The 24821-nt window shown below is 53.7% G+C and overlaps 11 protein-coding genes across 11 annotated transcripts; 3 read left to right on the top strand and 8 right to left on the bottom strand.

The window, feature by feature from the left end:
- Positions 1 to 454: 454 nt before the first annotated feature.
- gms1_1 (UDP-galactose transporter Gms1) lies at positions 455 to 2178 on the bottom strand (the record flags this gene model as incomplete). The annotated part of the gene is made up of 5 exons (XM_062889950.1): positions 455 to 721; positions 784 to 1500; positions 1582 to 1890; positions 1981 to 2010; positions 2101 to 2178. The coding sequence occupies 5 exons, from the start codon at positions 2176 to 2178 to the stop codon at positions 455 to 457; spliced, it is 1401 nt and encodes a 466-aa protein (XP_062744050.1).
- Positions 2179 to 3353: 1175 nt separating this feature from the next.
- QC762_404940 (uncharacterized protein) lies at positions 3354 to 3692 on the bottom strand (the record flags this gene model as incomplete). The annotated part of the gene is made up of 2 exons (XM_062889949.1): positions 3354 to 3459; positions 3517 to 3692. The coding sequence occupies 2 exons, from the start codon at positions 3690 to 3692 to the stop codon at positions 3354 to 3356; spliced, it is 282 nt and encodes a 93-aa protein (XP_062744051.1).
- A 447-nt stretch (positions 3693 to 4139) lies between these two features.
- QC762_404930 (uncharacterized protein) lies at positions 4140 to 4409 on the bottom strand (the record flags this gene model as incomplete). Its single annotated transcript, XM_062889948.1, has 2 exons — positions 4140 to 4253; positions 4317 to 4409. 2 exons carry the CDS (start codon positions 4407 to 4409, stop codon positions 4140 to 4142), a joined length of 207 nt encoding a protein of 68 aa, XP_062744052.1.
- Positions 4410 to 4738: 329 nt separating this feature from the next.
- Positions 4739 to 5529, bottom strand: QC762_404920 (uncharacterized protein; the record flags this gene model as incomplete). The annotated part of the gene is made up of 2 exons (XM_062889947.1): positions 4739 to 5180; positions 5261 to 5529. The coding sequence occupies 2 exons, from the start codon at positions 5527 to 5529 to the stop codon at positions 4739 to 4741; spliced, it is 711 nt and encodes a 236-aa protein (XP_062744053.1).
- Positions 5530 to 6344: 815 nt separating this feature from the next.
- Positions 6345 to 7457, bottom strand: QC762_404910 (uncharacterized protein; the record flags this gene model as incomplete). Its single annotated transcript, XM_062889946.1, has 1 exon — positions 6345 to 7457. The coding sequence occupies one exon, from the start codon at positions 7455 to 7457 to the stop codon at positions 6345 to 6347; it is 1113 nt and encodes a 370-aa protein (XP_062744054.1).
- Positions 7458 to 7840: 383 nt separating this feature from the next.
- QC762_404900 (uncharacterized protein) lies at positions 7841 to 12842 on the bottom strand (the record flags this gene model as incomplete). The annotated part of the gene is made up of 4 exons (XM_062889945.1): positions 7841 to 11198; positions 11271 to 11893; positions 11971 to 12636; positions 12690 to 12842. The coding sequence occupies 4 exons, from the start codon at positions 12840 to 12842 to the stop codon at positions 7841 to 7843; spliced, it is 4800 nt and encodes a 1599-aa protein (XP_062744055.1).
- A 1074-nt stretch (positions 12843 to 13916) lies between these two features.
- Positions 13917 to 15751, bottom strand: QC762_404890 (uncharacterized protein; the record flags this gene model as incomplete). The annotated part of the gene is made up of 3 exons (XM_062889944.1): positions 15057 to 15751; positions 14738 to 15006; positions 13917 to 14663 (listed from the first exon to the last, which is right to left on the bottom strand). Exons 1-3 carry the CDS (start codon positions 15484 to 15486, stop codon positions 13917 to 13919), a joined length of 1446 nt encoding a protein of 481 aa, XP_062744056.1. The 5' UTR covers positions 15487 to 15751.
- Positions 15752 to 17111: 1360 nt separating this feature from the next.
- Positions 17112 to 19610, top strand: QC762_404880 (uncharacterized protein; the record flags this gene model as incomplete). The annotated part of the gene is made up of 1 exon (XM_062889943.1): positions 17112 to 19610. The coding sequence occupies one exon, from the start codon at positions 17112 to 17114 to the stop codon at positions 19608 to 19610; it is 2499 nt and encodes an 832-aa protein (XP_062744057.1).
- Positions 19611 to 19873: 263 nt separating this feature from the next.
- QC762_404875 (uncharacterized protein) lies at positions 19874 to 21390 on the bottom strand. Its single transcript, XM_062889942.1, has 3 exons — positions 20930 to 21390; positions 20517 to 20867; positions 19874 to 20457 (listed from the first exon to the last, which is right to left on the bottom strand). Exons 1-3 carry the CDS (start codon positions 21321 to 21323, stop codon positions 20021 to 20023), a joined length of 1182 nt encoding a protein of 393 aa, XP_062744058.1. The 5' UTR covers positions 21324 to 21390; the 3' UTR covers positions 19874 to 20020.
- Positions 21391 to 22135: 745 nt separating this feature from the next.
- Positions 22136 to 23177, top strand: QC762_404870 (uncharacterized protein; the record flags this gene model as incomplete). Its single annotated transcript, XM_062889941.1, has 3 exons — positions 22136 to 22768; positions 22832 to 23011; positions 23091 to 23177. The coding sequence occupies exons 1-3, from the start codon at positions 22535 to 22537 to the stop codon at positions 23175 to 23177; spliced, it is 501 nt and encodes a 166-aa protein (XP_062744059.1). The 5' UTR covers positions 22136 to 22534.
- Positions 23178 to 23682: 505 nt separating this feature from the next.
- QC762_404860 (uncharacterized protein) lies at positions 23683 to 24747 on the top strand (the record flags this gene model as incomplete). The annotated part of the gene is made up of 2 exons (XM_062889940.1): positions 23683 to 24023; positions 24082 to 24747. 2 exons carry the CDS (start codon positions 23683 to 23685, stop codon positions 24650 to 24652), a joined length of 912 nt encoding a protein of 303 aa, XP_062744060.1. The 3' UTR covers positions 24653 to 24747.
- Positions 24748 to 24821: the final 74 nt, after the last annotated feature.

The raw sequence follows: 24821 nt of genomic DNA on the forward strand, positions 1-24821 counted from the left end.
GAGTATCAAACGATAAGATGGAGATGAACTGGGTTGCCCGGGGACGAGGTGGAAGGAGAACCCCCCCAAGCCAGTTCGTCTGGTGGTGCTTGCCCATCACGATGGCTCCTTCCCTCACTCCAGGTCCTGCCTCAAGCACGCCCACGCAGGCGGGGAATCGACTCCACCATTCTACACCTTCCGTCACCCGGGAAATCTGCCTGGCTGCCTGAAATGACAAGTCATGTATGGAAAGAACATGGAAGGTGCCATACCAGGTACCTAAGGGATGAATTCATGTCTATTCGTGCTGATGAGGTTAGGTAAATGGTCTTTCCAACAATATTTGCAGCTACCTGTGGGTATCCAAATCCTGCTGCCTCTTTTCCAATCTTCCAAATGTCACGTTTGCCAGATGTTACTCCGGCGTAGTGCTAGGGCATCCCTCCTGCTGGGCCCTCCCACCCCACACCATTCACTCTTCAGCCCGCTTCCCCCTCGAAGAAGGCGTGCGAGGGTGGAAATGCAGCGGCGAAGCGGGCCTGGACGAAGACAGAGCTGCACCGTGAGCAGAGTCCAAGGGGTTGACGCTCAGCCTGTCCTGATCCAGATATCGCGGGGTGCCCTCCACTGTTGTCTTCTCGTAGCTGGCGATGCTGATGGGTGGTGGCCGCGCGCGTTTTCCTTCTGGGAGGGTGTACAAGTATGTGGCTCCCAGCACAAGAGCTGTGCCAAACAAGAACTGTAGGTATGAACATGTCAGCAACCATCACTAAACTTGTGTCTCGAGCTGTCTGCACGTACCGATGCTGTAATCTCCAAGTCGAAGAAAAACACGCTGAAAAGGAAGCTGATGATGATGCTGATGCTGGTCGCAAAGTTCTTTGCAATGTTGTCTGCGTATTGAATGCAGATGCTCGACAAAATTCCGCCCACCGACTGAAACACAATTGCTGTCCAGACAACCGCATTGTATCCGTCGAAGAAACCATGCCTGGCGATCTCCCGTCCGTCGTTGAAGACGACCCCAACAAACAGTGCGGGGAATAGCGAGTAAAATGACAACTGGATATTCCTCGTCCACACAGAGGCTGGTGTGGTAGAGTCCTTCAGCACCTTCTCGAAGTAAACCCCCGTCAGCCCCGAGACAAGTGCTGCGACCAAAACAGCCGTAACGCCCACCGAGTAGTTCATCGTCGGCAACGTAGGTTCCTGGTCCTCTTTGATGCCTTCGTAGGTGGCCGATCGTCGAGTCAGCTCCCCAACCAGCCCAGTGACACCTCGTTTTGTCAATTCCCTCGCCGCCTCCACGACACCACCAGCAAATTGGCCGAGTTCGTGGACTGACCGTGGGAAAAAGTGGTCGCTGAAATCGTGGATGTCAACCGAAAGATCCGGGGAACTGGCCGACGGAAGCGATACAACTGACACCCCCATAGTCAGGATGACAAGGGATAGCCACCGCCTGGCCCCAAGCGTCCGGCCCAGCAGTACCACCATAAACACTGCTGTCGTGATGATCTAGCCATCCTTGTCAGCTTGCTATACTCTCCATGTTCCAACGGCCTCTGTGCCCCAATCCCCCCCAGCGGTAGCACCGACCTTTAATTGGAACAAGACCTGGAAATGCACCGCATCCAGGTTCCCAAGCGCAACATATTGGAGCGTGTTCTCCAGCGTGTACAGCACAGCCGGAATGGCCAGCTTCCACCCATCGCCTGAAAATACCGAATGATACACTTGCTCAAGCAGGACTGTTGCCGGGGTCTGGGGCGCCAGGCTTCGGGATACTTCGTAAATGGCAAAGGTGAGGGACATAGCGAGTTTGAGAAGCTCATTGAGGAGCACGGCAGTCGAAGCAAAGTATCGGTGGTCACCTGGAGGTGTCATAACTCGAGAGTAATGCATAATCTGGCATGGGAAGCGCCCGTTCGTTAGCATGAGATGAGGCTGTTGTGCCACACCAACGTCGGGGCTACCGGCGCGAGGAAGTTAACGTACAAGTATTAATGCGGAATTTTGGAATGTTAACTATCCCAACCATCATGTCAGCCATCTTTTCCCAGCAGTCTTTTGCCATTTTCCTGTTGTCGAGTGTTGTGTTTTGTGAAAGCTGCGTACTGTGATCAGGGAGGCCTGCTTCATTGGCAGGCCCAGCAAGCTTGGCCCGCTCTGGGGCGCTGCGGTGGGGAGAGCCATGATGTTTTTCTTCTGAAGCCGCTGACGACGTGGGGAGGCCGGAGACTTGTGTCAAAACAAACGGCAGGTTAGAGGAGATATGGAGGAGGAATGCCCGGGCCGCGATTCGCAATTGCTGTCCAGTTCTAATGAATTCCGTGGGCAATGCGCTCCGACGTCACTGTTTGGAAATCGAGGGTCTCAGGTCGCCAAAGGGTTCGTGAGTGTTACGCCCAACGCGCCAGCGGGCAGACAGAGACACAGTGGAGCCCTCGTTCCAGTCCTCAATGCAACAAAGAAGAGGCTGTTGTGGGAGGAACGGGAGTAGCACAGCTCTGGCAGGGCTGGAAGCTTGGATTTATTTCAGAATTTTTATCCTCCTGTGCCGTTTTCAGACTGGCTGCAGACGTTGGCCTGCTTTGCTGGACCTCTCTGCACAGCTCCCAAGCTGCCCACGCTCACCCTGCAGTCGCAGATCGCCAAGCGGTGGTACCTCAGAGGGACCTGGACCGTTGCACCAGAATGGCTGGGAAGCGGGGTACAGTGCTGGTACCGCCAAGTCGATCTCTGGGTGTCCAAGGCCTACGCCGCACCGATCATGATCTCAGCGATCGACTGGACGGAAGAGACGGGAACTTGAGCTCAGTCCAGATCTCTGGCAATTATGGCAACCTATGTAGAAGAGGCTCATTCATGAGAACCCAGGTGGCTGGGACGGATGACCCCGTCACTTTCCATCAACATCCCATCAAACACCACCTCGAGGTTCCCAGCTTCTTGGGGCGTCACACGGTCCACCTCTTCCCCGCATTTTAGTTGCATTAGCAGTGATCCAGTGACACCACCTCGAAGACACTGGGAGCACATGTCCCACCATGGGACTTTTTGACAATGTCAAAGAAATGGCGAGCATAACGGCGACGGGAGGGATGTCTCGTGTACTACTCTCCTATTACCCAGAAAGCCTAGAAAAAAGAGTGCAACGTCAAGGGTTCATAAGCATGCAATGCGACAAGACAGTGAACTGGTACTGGTACTCTCTTTTGAACGGGAAGCCCCTATGATTTGGAAACGATAACAGCACGATTAACTCGATAGGTAATAAAAACAATGCCAAACCTACTCATTTGGACGTCCACTTATTCCATTCCATAGCTTTTCATCCTACACTCACATCCCCTTGTCAACCATCCCACTCAAGCAGCTCGGTCAGCCGCGGCCGCAGCCGAATTCCCGCTCTTCTTCTTGCCTCCAAACATGAAATATACGGCCCCGAGACCTAGCACGCCTGCTCCCAGATAACTGTTGCACCATCATCAGTATCAAGACCCTGAGGGCTCATCCTGGTCAAAAACTTACACGAAGTTCTTGTTGGGGTTCGTTCCATCCTTGTTGTACACCTTCGCTGTTCCTTTTTCACCCACATGGGGTCCCTGAGGCGGCAGATTGGAGTAGCATCTTTTTGTGAGCCTTCCCTGGGTCTGCTGCAGGACGGGACGAAGGAGGTTGCGCGTTCCGAAGCGGTTCATCTTCATGATATCGTGTTTTTTTTTCTTTTCGTCTTGTGAAGGGTGTCGACTATGATGCAGGCAATGTACCAAATAGACTTGAATATCCTTTGACAACGTTAAAGGGTCGGATGATGTTGAAGACGCAGCTCGAGAACGGATCCCTGAAGGAAAGGTTCGGTTGGTGGTAGTAGCGAAGTGATGACATCATGTTGACGAATGGATATGTGCCCCACCATCAACCATTTAGATGAATGCTTTGTTTGCTCCCGCCGCGGCAGTCGGCTTTCAATTCCAGGAGGCTTCCAGACTTTAATCGGGCTGCTTGGCGCAGAGCCGCATTGCTTCCTTCAACATCCAATTCCGACAAATGTCTCAATTATTAGGTAGCATCTACAATCATGGGTCCTTGTTGTCTTCATCTTCCATCCTTCGTCCTCCGTCTTCCATCCTCATCTCCCCCATTCTCTCTCACTAACAGCAGTGCTTATGGAATGAACACGATCCACCGCAACAGGTAAACCCAATGTTCATACCGCCGCCACGCATCGAAATCTCGTTATCCGCCTGTGGGAGTGGCTCAGCTTTCTGAGGCTCGTGTTAGTCTCGCCGTTCCACTGTCAGTCGATTGTCAAGAGGGTTTTGGCTTACTGGCTGCTCACAAATGACCTTCTTCACTACACTGCCGTCCTGGGGGATGGCTTCCATCCGCTCCTGTTGTGTTGGCTCTTGAACGGTGGGCATTGTGCTTGGATGTTTCTTTAGGTGAGGTATGTCAAAAATGAGAATTGAGGATGATGTTGTCGTTGCACGCTGGTGGCGTCGTCGTTGCTCACCGCTGAGAATTTATCAGCTCCGACAACGACCGAGGCCTCCCTGGTGCTGGGGCCTGTGCGTAGCTGACTTCTGATTGGCCAGAGAGAGTCAACAAAAGCGACGCCAAGATCTCACGATAGCGTCGTTCTGGCGCCCTCAAATCACATCAACGGATTTATTTTGAGGTGTTTCTACTCCTAGCTTGGGTTTTGAAGCCACAGGAACCCATGTGATCTTATTTACACTATCTTCGGCGCTCACGCGCATCCCACACGGGTCGACGAAACGACGATATCATCATACCAGAAGGTGTTGGTGTCCCCGCCATAAGACTCCCAGCCGAAATTGATGGCCGTGACCTTTGGCTTGATTGAGCTTCTCTGCCACTGCGCGGCATTGGGGTTGGCAGTGCCTGGCTTGCTTGTCAGCCCGGTGATGACCTTGTCATTCAGCCACGTCTCGATCGTGCCGTCAGGTCCCAGATGGTATTCAAAGCACTGCCAGCTGCCTGTAGGGAGAGCGGCCGAGGTGGCCACACCCTGTGGCGAGAGATCAGGGAGGGTGGCATCGTCTGACTCGCGGTTGAACATGAGGATGCTGTTCTGGCCGCCGATACGAAGGTGCTTCTTGTTGCCCTGCGCCGAGTCGGGCATTGTGATGAAGGTGACGTGCGCCGCCGTGAGCGCCTTGGATGCTTTGCTGTTGTCAGAGGGTTGTTAGCAGGCTGTTTTGGCCTCGCCTTCCGATGGGGGCTGCTTCGTATGCTATTCTGGACTCACATCCATGCCCTGACGTATACATCTCCAGTGGGCACCTTGGAAGTGCCGAAGAAGATATGACCACAGTAACCACCGCCGCCATCGACTCGCATGGAGTTCTTCCCGCTGTGTGCGTTGGCGGTGTCAAGAGTGACTTTGCCCCCCTGGCTGCAGTCCGGCGCGTATGTTGGCCATGCCGACTGGTCCCATCCGTTTTCGAACCCTTCCGAGACCTGGGCCAGGGATCCGGGGATGAGAGCAAGTGAGAGAAGAACGAGTTGGCGCAACATCTTTGGCGGTAAGTTGGTAATTTCCGGGAGGTCAATGGTGATTCCAACTCAAATACATCGCAGAGATTTATGGTATTTAAATACTGAGGTCCCATCTACAAAGCCGCGCCGTCAGTGCCGTGGCCCGTGGTCGGATATTGAGTGCTTGTATTGCCTCTCCACTTACGGAGAAACATGCCCCGGATTCCCCAGCCGTCCTTGCGATCCCGAATTCATCGAAACTCGTCATGTCCTTGATTCCGTCCAGGCAGGTGTATCTTCATCTGCTTCAAACTCAACGCCATATTTTGGCTACGGACGGAGAGCACCAGTCCGTTATCAGCTCTCATGCCCCATGAAAAAAGAAGAGCCACCTATCCCCATACTACTTCTCTACTAGTTTTCTTTTGGGCGCTATCTCCTTGGTATTCCCATAACAACTGGCCATAGAGATACCGGGAAGCCGCCACCAACCATTATCTGAGTGACATTAGCCTGTATGAACAAAGCTTACCTGTCATGCATCTTCCCCGCGGAAGCCATAACTGCCACCAACCAAAGACATGATCGTCATTTATTCGTGCGCGTGATTTTCGGAACTTGAGCCTAAAGTTCCTGGCCGCGCTTTCCTGGCCGTGTTTGCCGAGCAGGTAGATCTGTAGATCTGGCTTGGGGGTTCTGCAATAAAGCTTGATTTTCTGGGGAGTTGCGTAGGTGCGACCCTTTTCCCTGACGGCCTATCGTGTTCCTCGGCCCGGGGCGAATTTAGAGTAAAGATACAGAGGAAATTAAAGAGAAGAGAGATCCAAAGACAACAACACCAACTCCAACCATCTTCAAGAACCCCACTGCTTCGATCGGGGGCCCTCCCCCAAAACATACCCTTCCTTCTTCAAAAACTCCTCCAAACTCACCAGCTCCCCCAACCCGCACTCCCTCACCAGCCTCTTCCCCTCCTCCACCAACGCCCCCGTCTCCTTCCCCGCGTGACCAAACTCCTCCAGCGCTGAATACCCCTCCACCAAAACATCCTTCAAACTCTCCGGAAACCCCTTCAATCCCGTCTCCCTAAACTCCTCCACCGTGACCTGCTCATACCTCACCCTCTGCCCCGTGTGCCGCGAGAAAACCTCGGCGATCCGATCCAAAGCGTACACCCCCTCCGCAGCCAGCACCGCCTCCCCGGTCCCATCCACCCCACGTTCCAAAATCGCCGCCACAAACTTCCCCGTGTCCCTCCCCGCGTCAACAAGCGGTATCCCCGTCCCCCCAGCAACATGCAGCCTCATAACCCAACTGTCCGTGTCCTCATCATACCTCGGCGCCAAGAACCCCTGCGTCAGCCAGTTGCTCATGAAGAACCCAAGCGACAGAAACGCTGATTTGATTTGCGGGTGCAGCGAGCGAATGTAAGCTTCTGCGCGGGCCTTGTCGTCAAAGGGTGTGACGCGGGTGTATTTACCCGACGAGAGCTCGGTGATGTTGGGGAGGGTGCTGAAGAGGACGGTGTCGACTTTTTGGGCGAGGGCGGCGGAGAGGATGTTTTGGACGGCGAGGAATTCTTTGCTGGAGTTGGGGTCGTCTGAGGTCACGGGGCTGAAGGAGGGGGTGGTCATGATGAAGGCTGTGTGGACGTCTTTGAGGGCGGGGAGGAGGGTGGAGGGGGTGTGGAAGTCGACTTGGGGGGTGACTTGGATGGTGTTGGTGGTGTTGTTGGTGGTGTTGTCGGCGGTATCGGTATCAGGGGAACTGCCGATGAGGCGGTACCATTGTTCGAGTGGGATAGAAGAAGTTGAGGAAATGGGCAAGGAGTGGCTGGTGAGGGCGCGGAGGTGGAACTGTGAGATGTTTGGGAGGGAAGCCGCGGGTTCAGAGACGAGTTGGCTGATGACGGAGCCGCCTTGTTGACCTGTTGCGCCAAACACGGCGAGGATCTTCTTTTCTGTCATGATGAAGTCCGGATGTCAAAAGTCTGGGAGTTCTGGGTCTGTAGAGAAAAATAGAATAGGATAACTGGCATTGACGGCCCTTTTATATGTAGATGGCAATGCCGCTCAACTTGTCCGCGGTGCACCGTGGGGGAACTTTTGTTGAGTTGGTGTCCTCGGACTTTTGGGATGACAAACCCGCGGCGATCCTTCACATTTGACTCTCACTGGCTCTTGAGCACAGAAATTGTACAGGTTATGAACAACATGCCAGAAACAGACAAAACATTTGTGAATATCAAGGAAAACGTAGCTATCATTTAGAGGTAAGGTATGTAAATATGCATATTGCTAGGCAAACAAGTGTATAAGAAGTATCCATATGTCTATGGAAAGAAAAGAAACTAAAATGTGGGCGCGACTCTGAGGGGCATCCTATCTCCTCCCTGACTTCCTAACCTGAATGACCGAAGCGAGGTCGTGGAGAGTCTGGGTGCGTGCGCTGGTGGCCGCGACTGCGAAACCGACCGCACGCTCATGCTGCGGCCGACGCGGGTTCCTGTGCTTCCTACCGAGCCCGCCGGCGAGGGCGGGACGGACCGACCACGAGACCGAACATTTAGTTTGCCCATCATGGCCGTCATGGCCGTTGCGCCGTCGAGCGGTGGAGTAGGGGGTGATCTTATGGGATGAGGCGCCATGATGCCAAAGGCACCGTGCACCATGTGGCCGGCGGCAGAACCAGACACTTGTGATGTTCTAGAGTTCAGTGGTCTGCCGTTGTAGGACGCCATCATGCGCTCCAGCGACGTGGCGCGAGACGTGTTCCTCATGGGAGGTGACCGTGTGGAAATCATGGATGGCGGGGTGGGTGGTCGATGCTGTTGCTCCATGGCGGCTTGGATCTGCTCAAAGGTCAATGAGGATGGCAGCTTGCTCAGCCGGCGGATGGACCTCATGTTGGCATCGATGAAGCTGGACATGGCTTTGACTGCCGTGTTGTTTTCGTGCGTCGCCATGGCGCTCGTTTCTGGAGCCGTGCTCGCCCTGGCGAGGTGCATTGCATTCAGTGTTTGTGGCGTTGGGCTGGCCTTCGGAGCGCCGCGGATGCTCGCCTGGATTCTGTTCATGACATTGTCAAAGTCAACGCCCAGCTTCTGCTGCTGGGCTGACATGTATGCCGGTGCAGCACCAAGCACAGTCTCTTGGGTCAGGACAAAGAAAGACCCATCCCGAATTCTCTGCCTCACCAGATTCCAGCGAGTTCTTGCCGGGTTACGCTCGAGCACGGGGTTGTACACGCTGTGCTTGGCGAGCTTTGCGTAAAACACCTCCAATCTCCTGGCCATGCGCTCCAGGGCCTGCATGAGAAAAGTCGCCAGCACCATCAAGCGCTGGTCGTCGTCTTCGGCCTCCATAACCATGACGCTGTCAAAGGCGTCCATGCCGTGACATGCTTCCTCGCGAATATCCTCCAGCAACTCGATGTCAAGCTCAACGCTCTTGGCGGCGTAGTTGAAGATGCCACGCTCAGCAAACCTGATGTTGCCACTGCTCTGGCCGACAAACTGACCGACCAGAGCGACTTCCTGAGATGTTGCAATGGCGTCCGGAGATGTCTTTGCGCGCGCAATGATTCCCAGCACGTCGGGCAGCCGCACGTCGGATCCAGCACCAGCGCTATCAGCAAGGGTGAAGGACAGCTTAAGCACGAGTTCCTGAAGCTTGGGGCCAAACAGCGCAGAGAAACCTCCCTGCAGCAGACGAGACTGGTAGTCATAAAACACCCTAACCATTCCCACGGCCTTGGGACGCGTCCAAACGTCCTCAGATTCCCGGAGGTACCCATCCCTAGCGCTATCCACATCACCAGCGCCGATAATGTCATACATCTCAAACTGGTGAGCAACCAGGGTCTCAACAGTTGTGCGCAGGTAAGCAGCCCAAAGATCATACAAATCTCCAAGTTCCAGGACCCCGTGGAAGTCTGGCTTTGGTGTGAGCTGGCCAACAAAGTACTTCGTTAACAGGCTGTTGACCTCGGGGTTGTTGGTGTGAGCAAGGTTGTCAAACGTCTTGGAGCAGTCAACTCCGGCGTTGGACTTGATGATCAAGGTGCCACCAGGATGCATGGGGCAAAAGTCTGTCACGTCGTAGACACTGCCGTGCACCCCAATCCACATGCGGCTGTCGGGTCGATGGCCGGTGTGACGGGCCAGCTGCGAGAGAGGAATGGTGGGGAGGTTGCACGGCAAGGGCTTGGGGGTCATGAAGACATCCAACATGAAGCGCCGCTCGGCAAAAGCCTTGTTGATGATGGTGTCGGCAGCCTCCATGGTCGAGGTGCAGTAGTTGTAAAGAGCCTGGCGTATCCCCTTCATTACCGTGTCAAAAACAGCCACCGAGCCGCAGACATAAAGATAGCCACCAAGGCCGCCCTGCTTTTTCGACATGACCAACTCCGAGATGGTGGCACCCTGCTCCACTATGAGGGCATCAATATACCGTGGTGGCATCTCCTTCTCGACCAACTCGCGCGAGTGTCGGTCGTAAACCAGGCCACGGCTATCCCGGGAGAATGCAAGATGGACTTCCATCAGGCCGGCCTCGACGTAATCACGCAGCTCCTCTTCATACGCAAATTTCTCTCGAGACTGAACTCCCAGATACAAGAGGTCTCGACCAGCCGCGTTGCTGTGGGAGGCCAGGCGGGCCTGCCAAAAGCTTCGCATCGGCGCGATACCGGAGCCACCAGCGAAGAGGCAAACCGGCGCCGCCCGGTCGATTGGCAACTGGAAGTTGAGCGGTCGGCTGACCCCAATGAGCACATCCTCCTCATCCTCGATGAGCTCATCACTGGAACCCACAAACGGATTAAGAAAGCCACTGCTAACACCTGCGCATGCAATCTTCTCTTCTCCCGCGAATGTCGAGCATAGGTTGTACTCAGCCCGGGAGATGGTCAACTCAACCACCGAAGGGAGAAGCTCCTGAGAGTAATTGGAGATGGAATATGTCCTGGGGACTTCCACTGCGATGAGATCACAGAGCCACGACAAGTCCCCGGTGAGGTCAAAAGCACGATCCCAGATGTGCGGGTTGGTCTCACTCACAGCGGCTTGAAGCAGGTCGCCGAGAGAGCCCTTGACCGGCCACTCAGTTGTCGCCAGAACCTGAAGCACTGTGTTGGATGAGGCACGCAGCATGTCATGGACCTTGAGGGCGAGCTCCTTAGTGATGGGCGCTAGATGGCCACGCCTCAGGATATCCTTGACTGTGAGGTGTGATGTGGAGGTATGTGAAACGGCGCCCAGGTGCTGCGCGAACCGCTGCCACTGGGTGTTGGGCGTGATCCGGTATTCGAGGTAGTCCCCCAGCCCCAGGGCTGCAGCAACTTTGGCACACTCGGCCCAGCTATTCAGCGGCATGACAGCCAGGCGATCACCTGGTTGGAAGGTGATTCCAGTGTTGTGTAGATCCATGGTAACCATGGCGATGGACCGGTTGGGGTCGTTGTCAACAAAGGACCGGCTCAAGATCCGGGACTTGTACCGACACTCCTCAAAAGTCCCGCGCATCTCATGGGGTTCGATGGTGATCTTGCCACGGAATGGCTCGAGGCGCTCTTTCATCGCCGCTGAGAATTGCTTGTGCGTCTCCTCCCACGGCTTGTCGTTGGAATCAGGGGCGCCCGACAGACCATTTGTCTCTGTCCTCCCTGTCTTGCTTGCAATCTCGAGAATGCCAAAGACTTTGTACCGGCTGTGATGGACACGTTAGGTACTCCTTTATCTACTGCCGACCTTGTCTTCCAGAAAGTGCAAAGTAACTCACTGTGTGCCCATGAACCCCCTTTCACCCACATACGCCTCGATGATACCATCAAGGACACCCATGAGCCTTGGATCGCCCGACTGTTTAACAAATTCGGGGATGCGGTAGTGGTATTCGATGGCGGCAATAAAGGCCCGAAGATTGGAGGGAAGCCATGCACGAAGATGCAGACCCTCCTTGCCGAGAAAAGAGTCGTAACTGGTGCGGCCCAAGAACGCATCCATGACGAGAAAAGGGGGGAACTGAAGACCGGATGAAGCAGGGCAACGTTTGCTCAGAGGCGCTGAGAACTTGCCCCAGCGAACCCATTGGTGGCCTGGAACGTAGTTTTCACCCGAGTTGGGATTCGTGTTGATGGTGTGAAAGGCATTGGGCATGCGTTCGAGGATTTCCTTGAGTCGTATCAGCTCTCGAAGGAGGCCCTCGACATTGCGGTTCATGACGTGTTCCTGGCAGGCTGCTATGGCATCGGGGCCATGTTGGAATGATGCCGACGTATCGGCACAGCCCTTCTGGAAGGCAATCTCTGTCCTCTCGCCAAAGACAGGCCATCGCATGTCCATGTTGTCGAATCTTCCCACGTATGGGTATGTGGCGGTCTTGTCACGCAACTTCATGTTGAACTGTGGACGGATGTGCTGTTAGCAAGACTCAAAGATCAAAACAGAAAGAAGAGAAATATAACACCCGGCCCACTTACGGATGATTGGTCAAAGAAGGTGAGATGGGGGATGGATCGACCGAGGCGCCTTGAAACCTGCCAGTATGGTAGCGCAATGCTTCGCGGAATTCCAACCAGCTCTTCTCCCAGATCGTCTCCCATTTCGCACTTGGGCCGCCATTTCGTAGGATTGACCGTTACTCCCTCGTTGCCGTCGTTGTTATCCTCGTATCGATAGATGGAGCACAGCATACCGAGAGCTACCACCGCTGCCCACAATGCCCTGTCTGGAATGACTTCTGATGTTCCCTCAACGATGGGGAGGGCGGCAACAGATTCCCGGACACGACCCCTGGCCACACATCCCGGCATTCGTTCACACAAATCTGACCATATCCGTCCCGGTGAGTTGGCGAGAGCACCAGGAGACTCGTCGTAATCTGGTGGACAAAACCCGTGCTCGACGCTGAGGTACCCATCTTTCCAGCCAGTCCTTGGTCCAATCTCCTCAGCTCTGATCATTACTTGACGCGCAGGGGCCCCTAGTGCAACAGCCAAAAGATCCTGTTCGGCCACATTGAGTGTATCGATGTTCTTCATTCCACTGATCTCGTTGACTGTTGGAATATTGGCATACAGCACCTCGTTGATCGACTTGCGTTCCCTCATTCGCAGCCACTCTTCGGCATCCACTCCTCGGGGGATCTGTCTTGTGTCAGTCGACGTTATCCGACGATTATTTCCAGACTTCGGCTCACATCAAATGCTGCGTGAATGTCTCCCGGTTGGGTATAGCCAGAAAAGGAGCAGCCTCGAGGTCCCATGCGGCTGCTGGACCGGCTGCCAGCAACTGAACCAGCAGGACACTGGCCGCCGGCCACGCCAGACACCGGACATGATTGCATAGACATTATGTGGTATGTAAACAAAGGCTGGAACAAAACACGCCAAATAGCAAAAGCCACTGTTGAACAAGGTAGATATTAGACAAGAAGGGGTATCAAAAAAGGGGCCTCCAGGGCGATGAGAAGTAAACACAGCCAAAGAGGCAAGCTGCAAAGCACAGCGGCTGGATCAACAACAGCAAAGAACGTGTCGGTAGAGTGACAGCATCACAGTGGGTGGATCAAAGAGAAAGTTTGGGAGGTCCGGCCAGAGGTTATACTGAGCGCCAAGCCCCGATGTTCCCCCTCAGAGTGACACCAAAGGAAACGGCGGGCGGGCAAATCCAGGATCAGCTGCGTCCAGGCGGCGGCAGACGAGGGGGGGAGACTTGGATGAGCCCATCTCGAAACGGATCGACGCGTCTTGGCTGTCGTCCCATGTGCTGGAGATTGTATGTATGGGGTCGGAGGGGCCAAAATTAGACCTCTCTTTTTCCATCTGCCAGGCAAAGATGGCGTGAACTGGGCGTGAAGTTGTCGTGGTGTTTCAGGTCCCAGCCCTGGTCGCTGGTTGTTTAAGCTTGTCTGTGTGCGACGGGGGATTATTAGGTAATATCCGCTCCTCCATCCAATCAACATCGGACCGTTCCTGAGAGTGGGACGCAAGACAGGGGCTGGCTGCGACGCTGGCCTGGTGCCAAGCTCTTGGACCTGCAGCCGAATGCCTCCAGATGCCGCCGAAAATTCCAGGGAGAGTCCCAGATGTGAAAACGCATCTCAAACCATCAGGAGGACGCCCACATCCCGAACTTGCAAGCTTTGGTCTTTGTGGAAAGGGGCCGCTTACATATCTGATTCTAACACAGTAACTGTCAAAAGACTTTCAGACTTCTGTGCCTCGCCAAGTCTCTGAAACGCCGTGTTTACCTTCACCTAACCATGACCGCAATGCTGCTGTGACACGATTCAGGCGCTATAAGAACAGCGTAGCAAGTCCATGCAGAGGCTGGCAAGAGACATAAAGTCTGACTAGTTCGTTCGTGTTTCCTTTCGTCGTATCTGATTCCACATACCTACCCTAGGCGCCTACTACCAGGGTGGCTACCAAGCCAAATGTCCCGGATCCATGTTTTCTTCAGGAAGACAATCAAATGACTTCAAGGGAGAAGCCGTGTCGAAGTCTAAGTCCCTCCCCAACCCCCATGCGTCTAATGGATCCACGGGGAGCAGCTGCATGTTCATGTCATAACGACTGGGCGAAAGGGCATCTTCGGCGATCTTGTTGGCGCTGATGATCTGGTTGATCTGGTCGTCGTCCCATGGTTGACCTGGGTCGAAATTGCATCTTGTGCGTGATGTTGGCTTATTGATGTCGGCCAGCAGCTGAGGGAACCTAACAACATGCCAGCAATTTTCCGCAGTTTCCATCCGCATCCAGAGAGTGCACTTAGGATCGTTGAACCGACGTTCCTTTGCAACTTGCCAAGCAGCGTCTCGCTGAGCGGCTTCGCGAAACACGTCGTCTGACCGGTCCTGTGTTGGGCCGCCGTCGAGAACCAAGTTGAAGGCGTCAGATATACCAGGATGTGAGGCTTCTGCCATCCATAACGCTACTTGCCTCGTGACATGGTTCGCCGGCAAGGCATCATGGTCCGTCGCGCCCCAGTTGAGCAGGCCAACCGTGAACCTGCTGAAAGGATCTAGAAATTGCCCGCTAGCCTCGCCCCAAGCTCTTGCTTGGAAGAGATTGTTCCAAAGACTAGCACGTCGCCCTATTATGAGTCCTGGGCTTTCCAGGTAAAAAGGCAAAAGACCGCGTATAGGGCACTCGGGATGGGCCACCGATCTCTGTCCTCGTCAAGATGAATCCGGTGTATATGCTTTCTTGTGGTGGTAGGGAGGGAATTTAGGAAATAAACTACTGCGGCTGCTGCAGAAAATCTGAACCTGCCAGGGTGGTCCCGCCACATAGCTCTGAGAGCTGCTGAAGCCTCTCGTTTGCGTATGGGTAGACGGGCACCGATCCTATCAAGCTCGTCGTCGGTTGGAGTTCTCCACGGTTCCTTTATAACGTCAAGGTAGGCAGCCAGGCCGCCTCTCACATCCCATCGTCTCGTGTCATATTCGAAGTTTTCATGTTCGGTCGGCGTGCCGACATCGGCGCGACAGGCAGGTTCAGTGACAGCTTTGGCTATTAGCCGGGCCCTGAGGTCGCGCTGAACAGATGGAACCTGATCTCACCCACCCTATCAAAGCTCGGAAGACTGCTGTTTTTGTAATGGCAGAAGATGGCATGGATAAAGGATTGTGGACCAGCTACTTCTTGGACCACCTCTGCGGGCACAATCTGGGTCACCTTGTACCAACCGACATGGCTTCTGAATCGCGAGACAAAATAAGCCCAACGTGCAGCTCTGGTGCGAAGTTGTCGTGAGTAGTGTGTTGAAAATGCGATGGAGTGGAGGCTCAGCGCCAGCCCTCGCATCTCTTGGGCAATGAGCTTGCAGGTGTGCATCAAATCGAGCTCGATCGGCTGATTGTTTGCCTTTCTCACTTTGCCGGCTTCAAAGTCGTAAACATATCCATCTTCGGTGTCGTCGCAAAGATAGTCGCGGTAGATCTGATTGCGAAGCTCGCCTGGCAGCGAGAGGAGTAGTGCTGGAAATTGCATGTTGCTGGCAAAGATTTGATCCGGGGAAAAGATTGGCGTGAAAAATGGAAAGGAAACTCATATCCTATTATGACCAAGGAGCCCTTTTTGTGTGCTCTTGGAGATGTTGTGTGGCAGGACCTCCGGAGAAGCTGGTGGGTTGTGGCATCGAGTTGTATTTCGGCCAGTGACTCAACACGCCGTGCAAGCGCTAATAGAACACCTGCTGGCGGTACTCCGTATTGAGCAGTACGCGTAGAAACATACTGACTATTCGATGCCCAGATGTTGCCGTTTAATATGATTTCCCGGCGCGAACTCTCAGCTTTTGACAGACGGCAGAATTTTAGAGAAACAGTGCCACTGACGTCGGCATCACGTGTCTGTCACATGAGTAAGCTGGTACCTTCAGGAGACTCTCCGGGAAGACTCATACGGGCATCCGAAAGTGGACACACGCTGGTCAAACCTTTTCTTAATAAGCGCCTTTCTCGATTTGACATTGTTCATATTGCGGTATAAAACCCTTCCCACCTGTCAAGATCAGTTCTAACATCTTGCTGTCCGGTCTCACAGATGCCAGACTCATCGCGGTCGGTACAACTACCTTCTCGGATGAGTGTGGTTTGGTGTGTTACATCCAAGTCTTGGTATTGGGTCGGTTCCGGTGGCACCTCGGCCATCGGGTCTCCATGTATCACCTATCTCACCTGGCCGGCTTCCCATCAGGTATCACTTGACACCCCTCTGCAGTTGGACTGAAGTGCAGATGCGGTAAAATAAAGTACGGTCTGTGCTCTGATCGTACCTGACATCCACCAACACCCCAGATCACTGGTACCCTTGGCGATACCCAGCTGCAACAAGTTGTAGGCATCAACAGCACCGTTACACATCCCATCAGTGTGAAGCTGCTTCATCTGGATGACACGATCATTCATCCACAACCTGATGTCTCTTGTAGATTTTGCTCATGGAGAACGCGCCGGAGCCTGGAATTCAAGCACATGCCAAGAGGCCCGGTAGTTTGGGGCGCTAATTGCGATGCTTTAGCTCCCCCATTCCCGCGATAAATTGCGATCCACGATTCCATGAGGTATCCCACAGCTGGCAAGACACGGAAGAATTCCCTCGACGGCGCAGTCTTGTCGTGAAGAAGCCAGGCATGTGGCCATCTCAGACAAAACATCACGCCCCCGATGAATGCGGAATGCAGTGAGACGCGATGAAAAAGAAAAGAGAGCGCTGTGAGATTACATCATTGGTCAACACAGGAGGAGGGCGGGGACATGGGCCTGGTTCTAATACTGATCCTCAGTTGTCGACACCTTTTTGGGCTAGCACCGACATTGCTTGGCACCCGCCACACCGTGGCCAGCCCTCTTGGTCGCCTTGGTTCCCTTGGTTCCCCTCCCGCGGGAAGAAGCCGCTCACTCGTAAAATGTCTGCTGCAGGGGGGGCAGAAGAAAAGTGAAGCTGTATAAACCACTGCTGATCTCCCTCCCCCTCCTCGGTCTGGCTTCTGGGTCTGCAAGAGACAGGACCGGTCTCATCACATCCTCGTTGATGCGGGACAAAGCATCATCATAGTCTCTCGTTTATTATATTACATTTTTGTAATTCCTTAATTTTCAGCCTTTATCACGATGCGTTTCCCGTCGCTCTTGACGCTTTCCGTCCTCTTCCTTGGGGCAACGGCCTTGCCCCTGAGTGACGCTGACGCTGACGCTCTCGACGCCGAGATCCATGAGCTGCTCAAGCGTGAAACGGCCGAGAAGAGCAACTACCAGTTCAAGAGCCGACATGGACCAGGACCCAAGCCGCCACTGCCGCCACTGCCTCCGACTCCTCCGGTGACCTGCGATGACTTTTGGTTGGCGAGAATTGACCACGAAGGCGTGGCCCCGTATGCCCCAACGGCGGGCTATCAAGTCTGGCGCAATGTGAAGGACTTTGGTGCAGTTGGCGATGGTATTGCTGATGACACCGCTGCCATCAACGAGGCCATCAGTTCCCAAGGCCGGTGCGGTCCAGGTTGCACTGGCAGCACCATCACTCCCGGCCTCATCTACTTCCCTCCCGGCACGTATAGGGTGACCGCACCCATCATCGACTTCTACTACACCCAGCTGATCGGAAATCCGGGATGCCCTCCCGTCATCAAGGCTGACTTCAACTTTGTTGGTCGCTGGGTTCTTGATACCAATCCATACCAGGATGGCGGTGTCCTCGCATGGGGCGCCACCAACGTGTTCTGGCGCCAGGTCGCTCACTTTGTTTTCGACTTGACAGATGTTGCCTTCGACACCGAGATTGCCGCCATTCACTGGCCCAGTTCGCAGGCCACCTCTCTTTCCAACGTCGAGTTCCGCCTTTCCGAGGCGCCAGGTACCCGTCACCAAGGTCTTTTTATCGAGGAGGGTTCTGGCGGCTATATTGGCGATCTCGTCTTCTACGGTGGTAACCAGGCCATGATTGTTGGTAACCAGCAATTTACTTTCAAGAACATCGCCATCTACAACGCTCGGACTGCTATCGAGCACTTTTGGTCTTGGGGTTGGACTTATGTTGGAATCAGTATCACCAACTGTTCGACAGGATGGGATTTGACTTCGAACAACGGCACCTCTGTCAATGTGGGCACCATCACCATCATTGACAGCAGCATCACCGACACGCCCATCGGCATCGCCTATGCCTGGCCCAACCCCAACCAGCCCAACGTTGGAAACACGTTGATTGTTGAGAACCTTGACTTGGAGAATGTTCCTGTGGCCGTCAGAGGCCCCTTTGGCACCGTTCTTCCTGGAACCACTTCCACCACCACCAGCCTTACCATTCCCGCTTGGGGCCGCGGAAACAGCTACGACGAGAACAGCGGTCCCGTTTTCTTCCAGGGCACCTTCACTCCACCAACTCGTCCTTCTGCGCTGACAGCCCCCGGAGGAAGATACTTCACCGCTTCCAAGCCGTACTACGAGGATCAGCCTCTGTCTGCCTTCCTCACTGCTCGCGAATTTGGAGCCAAGGGTGATGGTTCCACCGACGACACCCGGGCTCTCAACCGTCTGTTTGAGGCAGCCGCGAAGAGAAGAAAGATTGCGTACATCAACGCCGGTATGTACCGCGTGACCCGCACAGTGTTCATCCCACCTGGATCTCGCATCTTTGGTGACTCTTCTTTCCCTGTCATCCTGTCATCCGGCCGCTACTTTGAGAATCCAACACGTCCCCAGCCAGTGGTCCAAGTCGGCAACCGCCGTGGACCGGAATCTGAAGGCCGCATCCAGTGGTCCAACACCATCGTTTCCACTCGCGGCAAGCAGCCCGGCGCCATCCTGATCGAGTACAACCTCGCCACCACCCGCGCGGGTCAGTACTCGGGCATGTGGGACGTCCACACCCGCATCGGTGGCTTCGCAGGCTCCGACCTCCAGCTCACCCAGTGCCCCAAGACGCCCGAGACCCCCATCACCAGCGCCAACCTCGACGTCGACTGCGTGGCCGCCTTCATGTCCATGCACATCACCCGCAATGCGGCGAACCTCTACCAGGAGAACAACTGGATCTGGGTCGCCGACCACGACATTGAAGAGCCGGCCAACAACCAGCAGATCACCGTCTACGCCGGCCGCGGCCTCCTCGTCGAGGACACCCGCGGCCCGCTCTGGCTCGTCGCCTCGAGCGTGGAGCACCACCAGCTGTACGAATACCAGTTCTACAAAGCGTCCACCATCTTTGCCGGCCAGGTCCAGACCGAGACGGCCTACTACCAGCCCAACCCCGACGCCCGCCTCCCCTTCGCGCCTGACGCGCGCTACCACGACCCGGAGCTGCTCACCCCCGGTGATTCCGGGTGGGGCGTCCGGGCGGTCGACACGACCGATCTGTTCATCTACGGCGCGGGCTTGTACAGCTTCTTTGACAACTACGACGTCAACTGCTCGCAGGTGGGGACCGGGACGAGGTGCCAGCAGAGGATCTTGAGCCTGGAGCGGTCGAGGGCCACGATTTACAACCTCAACACTGTGGGGACGGAGAACATGGTGACGATTGATGGGGTGGATCAGGCCAGCTATTTGGATAACTTGAATGGGTTCATCAGCAGTGTTGCTTTGGTAGAGACGAGGGATTTGGTGGTTTAGGAGTGAGAGAGGAGTTTTTTTGATGAAGAAATGACCATGGCTTTTTCTTTTTTTGACTTTTTTCATCTATGTGTCTGTGATGGACTGCGGGAAGATTCGGTTTTGATTTGGGATATTTACTTTTTGTGTATAATGAGTACAGGCTTGGTGAACAGGCAAACCGAGCGCTGTGGAAATTGAAAATTCATCGTCTTCCAGAAGTTGTTTGCCAAGTATTACTACTAGGTGCTGGTGTGTTGTTCTTGCCATAACTGGCTGTCATGTCCCAGTTCGACTACTTGGGCTCAGGTGATGGTGTGCAATATCCATATCCGTACTCCAGTGGCAATTATACCGGTCTCATCGATATCATACATCAGCTGATATGGTCTCCTTTACACAATACATCATACAACGTAGCTCATTCCCCCTCAACTCTCTCCCGTAGAACTGCTCTCATTCCGCTTACTCACATTCATCGCATCCTTCAGCCCGCCCAAAATGACGCGGTGTATTGCTTGAGTCCTAGTGTTGAGGTCCTGCTGCATTTCCTGCAGATGTTCATAGGCCTCGATCAGCTTTTCAGGCGTCATGTTGCGGTATCTGTTCTCCCACAGCTGAACCAGGTTTGTCGTGATCGCCACCGAAGTAGCGAGTGAGGACAGAGCAGGCGATAATGCCGGTGGTTGGCCTTGTGACGGCGGTGCTTGCGAGGTGGGGTTGTTCCTTTCTAGAATAGTCGCGAAGCGAGGGTGAAGAACAGGTGTTTCGGTACCATGCACGGCAGCGGCAAAGCTGGGGTGAAGCGGTGGGTTTGCTGCTGTGGCTGTCGATGCTGGAGGTGGTGGTGATGTTAGATGGGCACTGCCTGCTATCCCTGTTAAAAAGCCAACGTTCGAGATTGTGGGTCACAAACGGATAACATACTGTTAGTAACTCCGGTACGTAGCGTACACGATGACCCAAGCTTCCCATACCAACAATTGGCACAAGACCCGCCAGTGTATTTCCCGAACTCGGCATCGTTGATGACGACACATTCGTTGTAGGGCCCCTTCATCTCGGCGCACCGCTCGCAGGCCTGCTTGCGAGGCAAGTCATCGCCACAAGCCTGCATCATGAAAGAGGGCATGTTTTGGGGTTTTTTGTTGTTCCAACGCAAGCTTACAGCCGGGATTCTTTTTACGGGTTGTCGGCATAGCCAGCGGAAGAACGGAAATGTTCTCATCTGTATGGGTCTGTGCTGGGGAAATGTCTTTTCCAACAGGTCGAAACATGCTGGCAGGTGTTAGCAACAGTACTGGACTCAGTAGTCACGGCGGGAGATACAATTTACTCACGGAACTGTGTGGGTTGTTCGATGAAAGGTGCCGCAAAGCTTTGGCGCGCATGCATGGAGCCATTGGTGTAGGCGCCAGGGGTTGAGGAAGACGAGACATTGTGAGCCGAAGTTAAAAGCCTCTTGGATCTTGATGGGAAGTCTCCATCCTGATCACATTCGGCTTTTCGTTTGGGGTTGTCAGGGAGCCTGCCCAGTACATGTGAGATGGTGCCGTTGGCTGAATCTGACAAGTCTTCGATTTTGAGAAGGTCATTGTCAATGCTATCATCGGAAGACTCGGACTCGGAGTCAGAAACATCGTCTGATTCTGATTCTGATTCTGATTCTGATTCTGATTCTGATTCTGATTCTGATTCTGATTCTGGATAAGACGGTGCTACTGGTGGAGGCATTTCTTTTGATCGATGGTTGGGTGTGATGTCCAAAGTAGCACGGCGCTTGAGGTCAACTGGGATTCTGAGAAGAGCGTGATGGAATTTCGGTTCAGCAGCCACGCGCGCCGCGTCTGAAGAAGTACAAAGTATTGGATCGACTGGCATTCATAAGATAGCTACCATGAAGTGATGCAGCGTTACACCTTGTGGTTTCTGCGTCAAAAGAATCGCCTGGAATCTGGATGTTCATTTCATGAGAATGAGTTCGCGTTGAGAATCTGGTGGGGCAGCGACCACGGTCACCCACACACGTGATAGGCCAATGGCAGACCTCCAGGGTTAGGGCTATGTAGGTAGTCAGCCACGAGACAGGGCAGCTCAGGATTCCAAGGCATGTTGGTATCCACCTGTTTCTTCCTGCTAGTTGTTGTTGGAATGTTTGTTATGATGTTCGACCGTTCTGGTTGGCCAAGATCAATACGTGTTTTACCCCTGAGAAGCCCATGAACAGCTCCACTCCACTTAACCACCATCAACAACCTGCCTACTACTGAAGGAGGTTGATTGACAGCACAAATGAGGTCTTGTGAGTATTAGAATAAGAAGTTAAAGAGTCCAAGAAGATCAATGCATCCTTCCTTGCTAATCTCTTCGTGAATCACTGCACGAAAAGTACTCGACCAGGAATTTACCTCGAGGTAGCTGCTTGCCCCTGCCTCTACTTCTTTTCAAAGTGTAATACAGCTTAGGGTAGCCTTGTACAATGTTCCAAGACCCCGGCATTTGGGTCCCGCGTAATCCATTCGTGCGGCTCACCGGACATAGTCCCTCAAAGGGGTCCTGTCTAGATTTAATCCGGCCATATGCTCGAATGGCGTTTCTCTCAAAGATCAGCCCTGCCATTTCACCCCTCGTTTGACGATCAACCGACGAGCAGTCACCGGAATAGAGTGGGGCAGATTGCAGGTAGATTAAAATACAAGGTCTTTGCGGTCTTGGTATTCTCCATTTACCCGCACAGAGCAAACAGCAGCATCCGGCATTTCATCGAAGCAATAATAAGCTTTCTATATGCCCGTGCCACAGCGGTCTTGCAGTCCTTGCCTGGATCGAGGCCGTCACTTTCATCCGCATGACTACCTTAGGTATATAGACACTCGGTCTTCCGCCCTTTGAATCTTGCCCCAGGGTTTGTCCCTTCACCGTCAACCAAACACAACATATTCAAGATGCGGTTCTCACTCGTCCTTCTCGCCCCGATCCTCGGCGCCGTCGCTGCCCCCACCACCGACCTCGACAAGCGAGAGAACCTCTGCCACTTGCGCACCCCTCCCCAGCTTTGCACCCCTAACCCAAACACCACCGTCGAAGAGACCGCCATCAGGGCCTACAAGTTCTACCGTGCCTTTGTCACTGACGGAGACCCGAGGACCATGTTTTCACTGATCGACAACGTCTACAAGGTAACTTATGTCTCTCCCGTCATTTAGCGAGAACGTGCACTGATGGCTTGCCGCGAACTTCAGCAAAACACCCCTGGATATCAGTCTGGACCCAACGTGATCTGGCCCCTGTTCTGCAACGGCCGTCGTATTGGCACTGAGCAGGCCACGGCCTGGTGTTTCGATGCCAGCACCAACATGAGTTACGCGAGATACAGCGTTACGGACCGGTGGAGGTGGGTTGATGGGTGTGTGCATGAGCATGTAGGTTTGGCCCTTTCTCGACATGTATCCCACTCCAAACATAAAAAAATACCGGTGTTCTAACAACTTGGGAAAACAGTGGGACCAAGGCGAGCGTATCCCGGCGCAGGAGAAATGCTACCAGCTTCCAGCGGGCATTGTTGGCAAGCCGTTGGCGGAAATTTGAGGCGGTGGTTTGACAGCAAGACTATGCACTCACCTGGTTACATGTGGATAGAACCGGGTACATAGGTATGAATTGTGATGAATATTCCTTGAAAGAAAGAACCTGGAATACACAGCCAGAGATAATCCCGCTTCTGTTCTCGCCCGAGTCAGGGTACGAAGCTGTGACTCGAAAGCAGACTGGGCGAGTGTCCGAGTCCCAGTGGTCATGATTTGATGTTTTGTCGCGCTACTTGCCTGACGTCTGTCAAGTAGTGGATCACGACGAGAAAGGCAAATAAAACCCGAAAAATCCATGACGGTATGGTTGCATGCGAACTGTATGCCGATGTTGGCGAATTGTTCAGCTCGGCGATCATCGGATTCCGAGGCTGTGGAGAACATCACCACCCTGGGCATGCTTACATATCAAGCGCTATCGGGCACCTTTTTGACTTCAACATTCTACAAGGTAGGTACGGTGCCCTGTCTCTTTTCAACCACCGCAAGACGACAAACTCTTCAAAATGGCCACCTACACTCGCGACCAAATCTCTCACTATCTCCAGCACATCGGGTACACGCAAGATGTGAATCAACATTTTGCCGAGGACCCCCTGGGCTTACTCACCAGAATCCAAATTCTACATATGGCCCGCGTTCCATTTGAAAGCCTCTCGTTGCACTACTCAAAATATCGAACTCTTTCATTGAATCCAGAGGATTTATTCGTCAAGATTGTGAACCGGGGACGGGGCGGCTACTGTATGGAAGTCAACGCTTTCTTCGCCGCCGTCCTGCGAAGTCTGGGATTCACGCTTTTCAGCACTGGTGGAAGGGTTAGAGGAGATGCAGGATATAAAGGATGGTAAGGGAGCTTGTTATGACTAGTAGTTTCACTTTGAGCTAACCTGAATTCTTTCTAGGGATCACATGGTCAACATCGTCACGATTGACAACCAGCGATATCTTGTCGATGTTGGCTTTGGCACAAACGGCGCTACACGACCAGTTCCTCTTCAACATGAACACCGATTTTTGACTGTTTTCCCAACGGAAGGAATGCTCGAGTATCGTGGCATCGATGCCAACACAGATCCAAACCAGAAAGTCTGGGTGTACTGTGTCCGGCAAAAGGAAGACGACCCGTGGGGCGAGATGTACTGCTTCGGCGAACTCGAGTTTATTCCAGGCGACTTTGAGGTCATGAATATGCGTACATCTTCAGCTCCGCAAAGCTTCTTTGTGCAGAGTGTCATGTGCATGAAAACCCGTTTGGACGAGGGGAAACAAAACCCCGTTGGTAAAGTGATTCTGCACAGAGATTACATCAAGCAGCAGAATGGGAGTGAGGCCCCAATTACGACAAGATTGCTGAGCGAGGCGGACAGAGTTGAGGCGTTGAAGAGATACTTTGACATTTCTCTCACTTTAGAGGAGCAGCATGGCATTAAGGGGCTGGCGAGTGAGCTCAAGGACAGGTCCAAGCATGCATGATAGAAGTGCAGAGAGATACCGGAGAAAGCAAAAGCTCGAGATGACGTTGAAACGAGTAGTCGGAGATTCAATTGATACCGGAAGATGAGCCCCCACAGCCTGCACCACAAGCTGCAGTCCCCCCTTCCCCCCCACCCCCCTCAACACCACGCTATTGATTCACATAGTG

This window comes from Podospora pseudocomata, chromosome 4 (genome assembly GCF_035222375.1).
Source record: "Podospora pseudocomata strain CBS 415.72m chromosome 4, whole genome shotgun sequence".
Taxonomy (NCBI): domain Eukaryota; kingdom Fungi; phylum Ascomycota; class Sordariomycetes; order Sordariales; family Podosporaceae; genus Podospora; species Podospora pseudocomata.

Bases quoted from the DNA above. Each gene is read 5' to 3' on its own strand.
- QC762_404875 (XM_062889942.1), bottom strand. From the start codon at position 21,323: ATGCCTCCACCAGTAGCACCGTCTTATCCAGAATCAGAATCAGAATCA. The intron at 20,868-20,929 runs GTGAGTAAATTG...AACACCTGCCAG, and splicing joins CGAACAACCCACACAGTTCC to CATGTTTCGACCTGTTGGAA. The intron at 20,458-20,516 runs GTATGTTATCCG...CAGGGATAGCAG, and splicing joins ACGTACCGGAGTTACTAACA to GCAGTGCCCATCTAACATCA.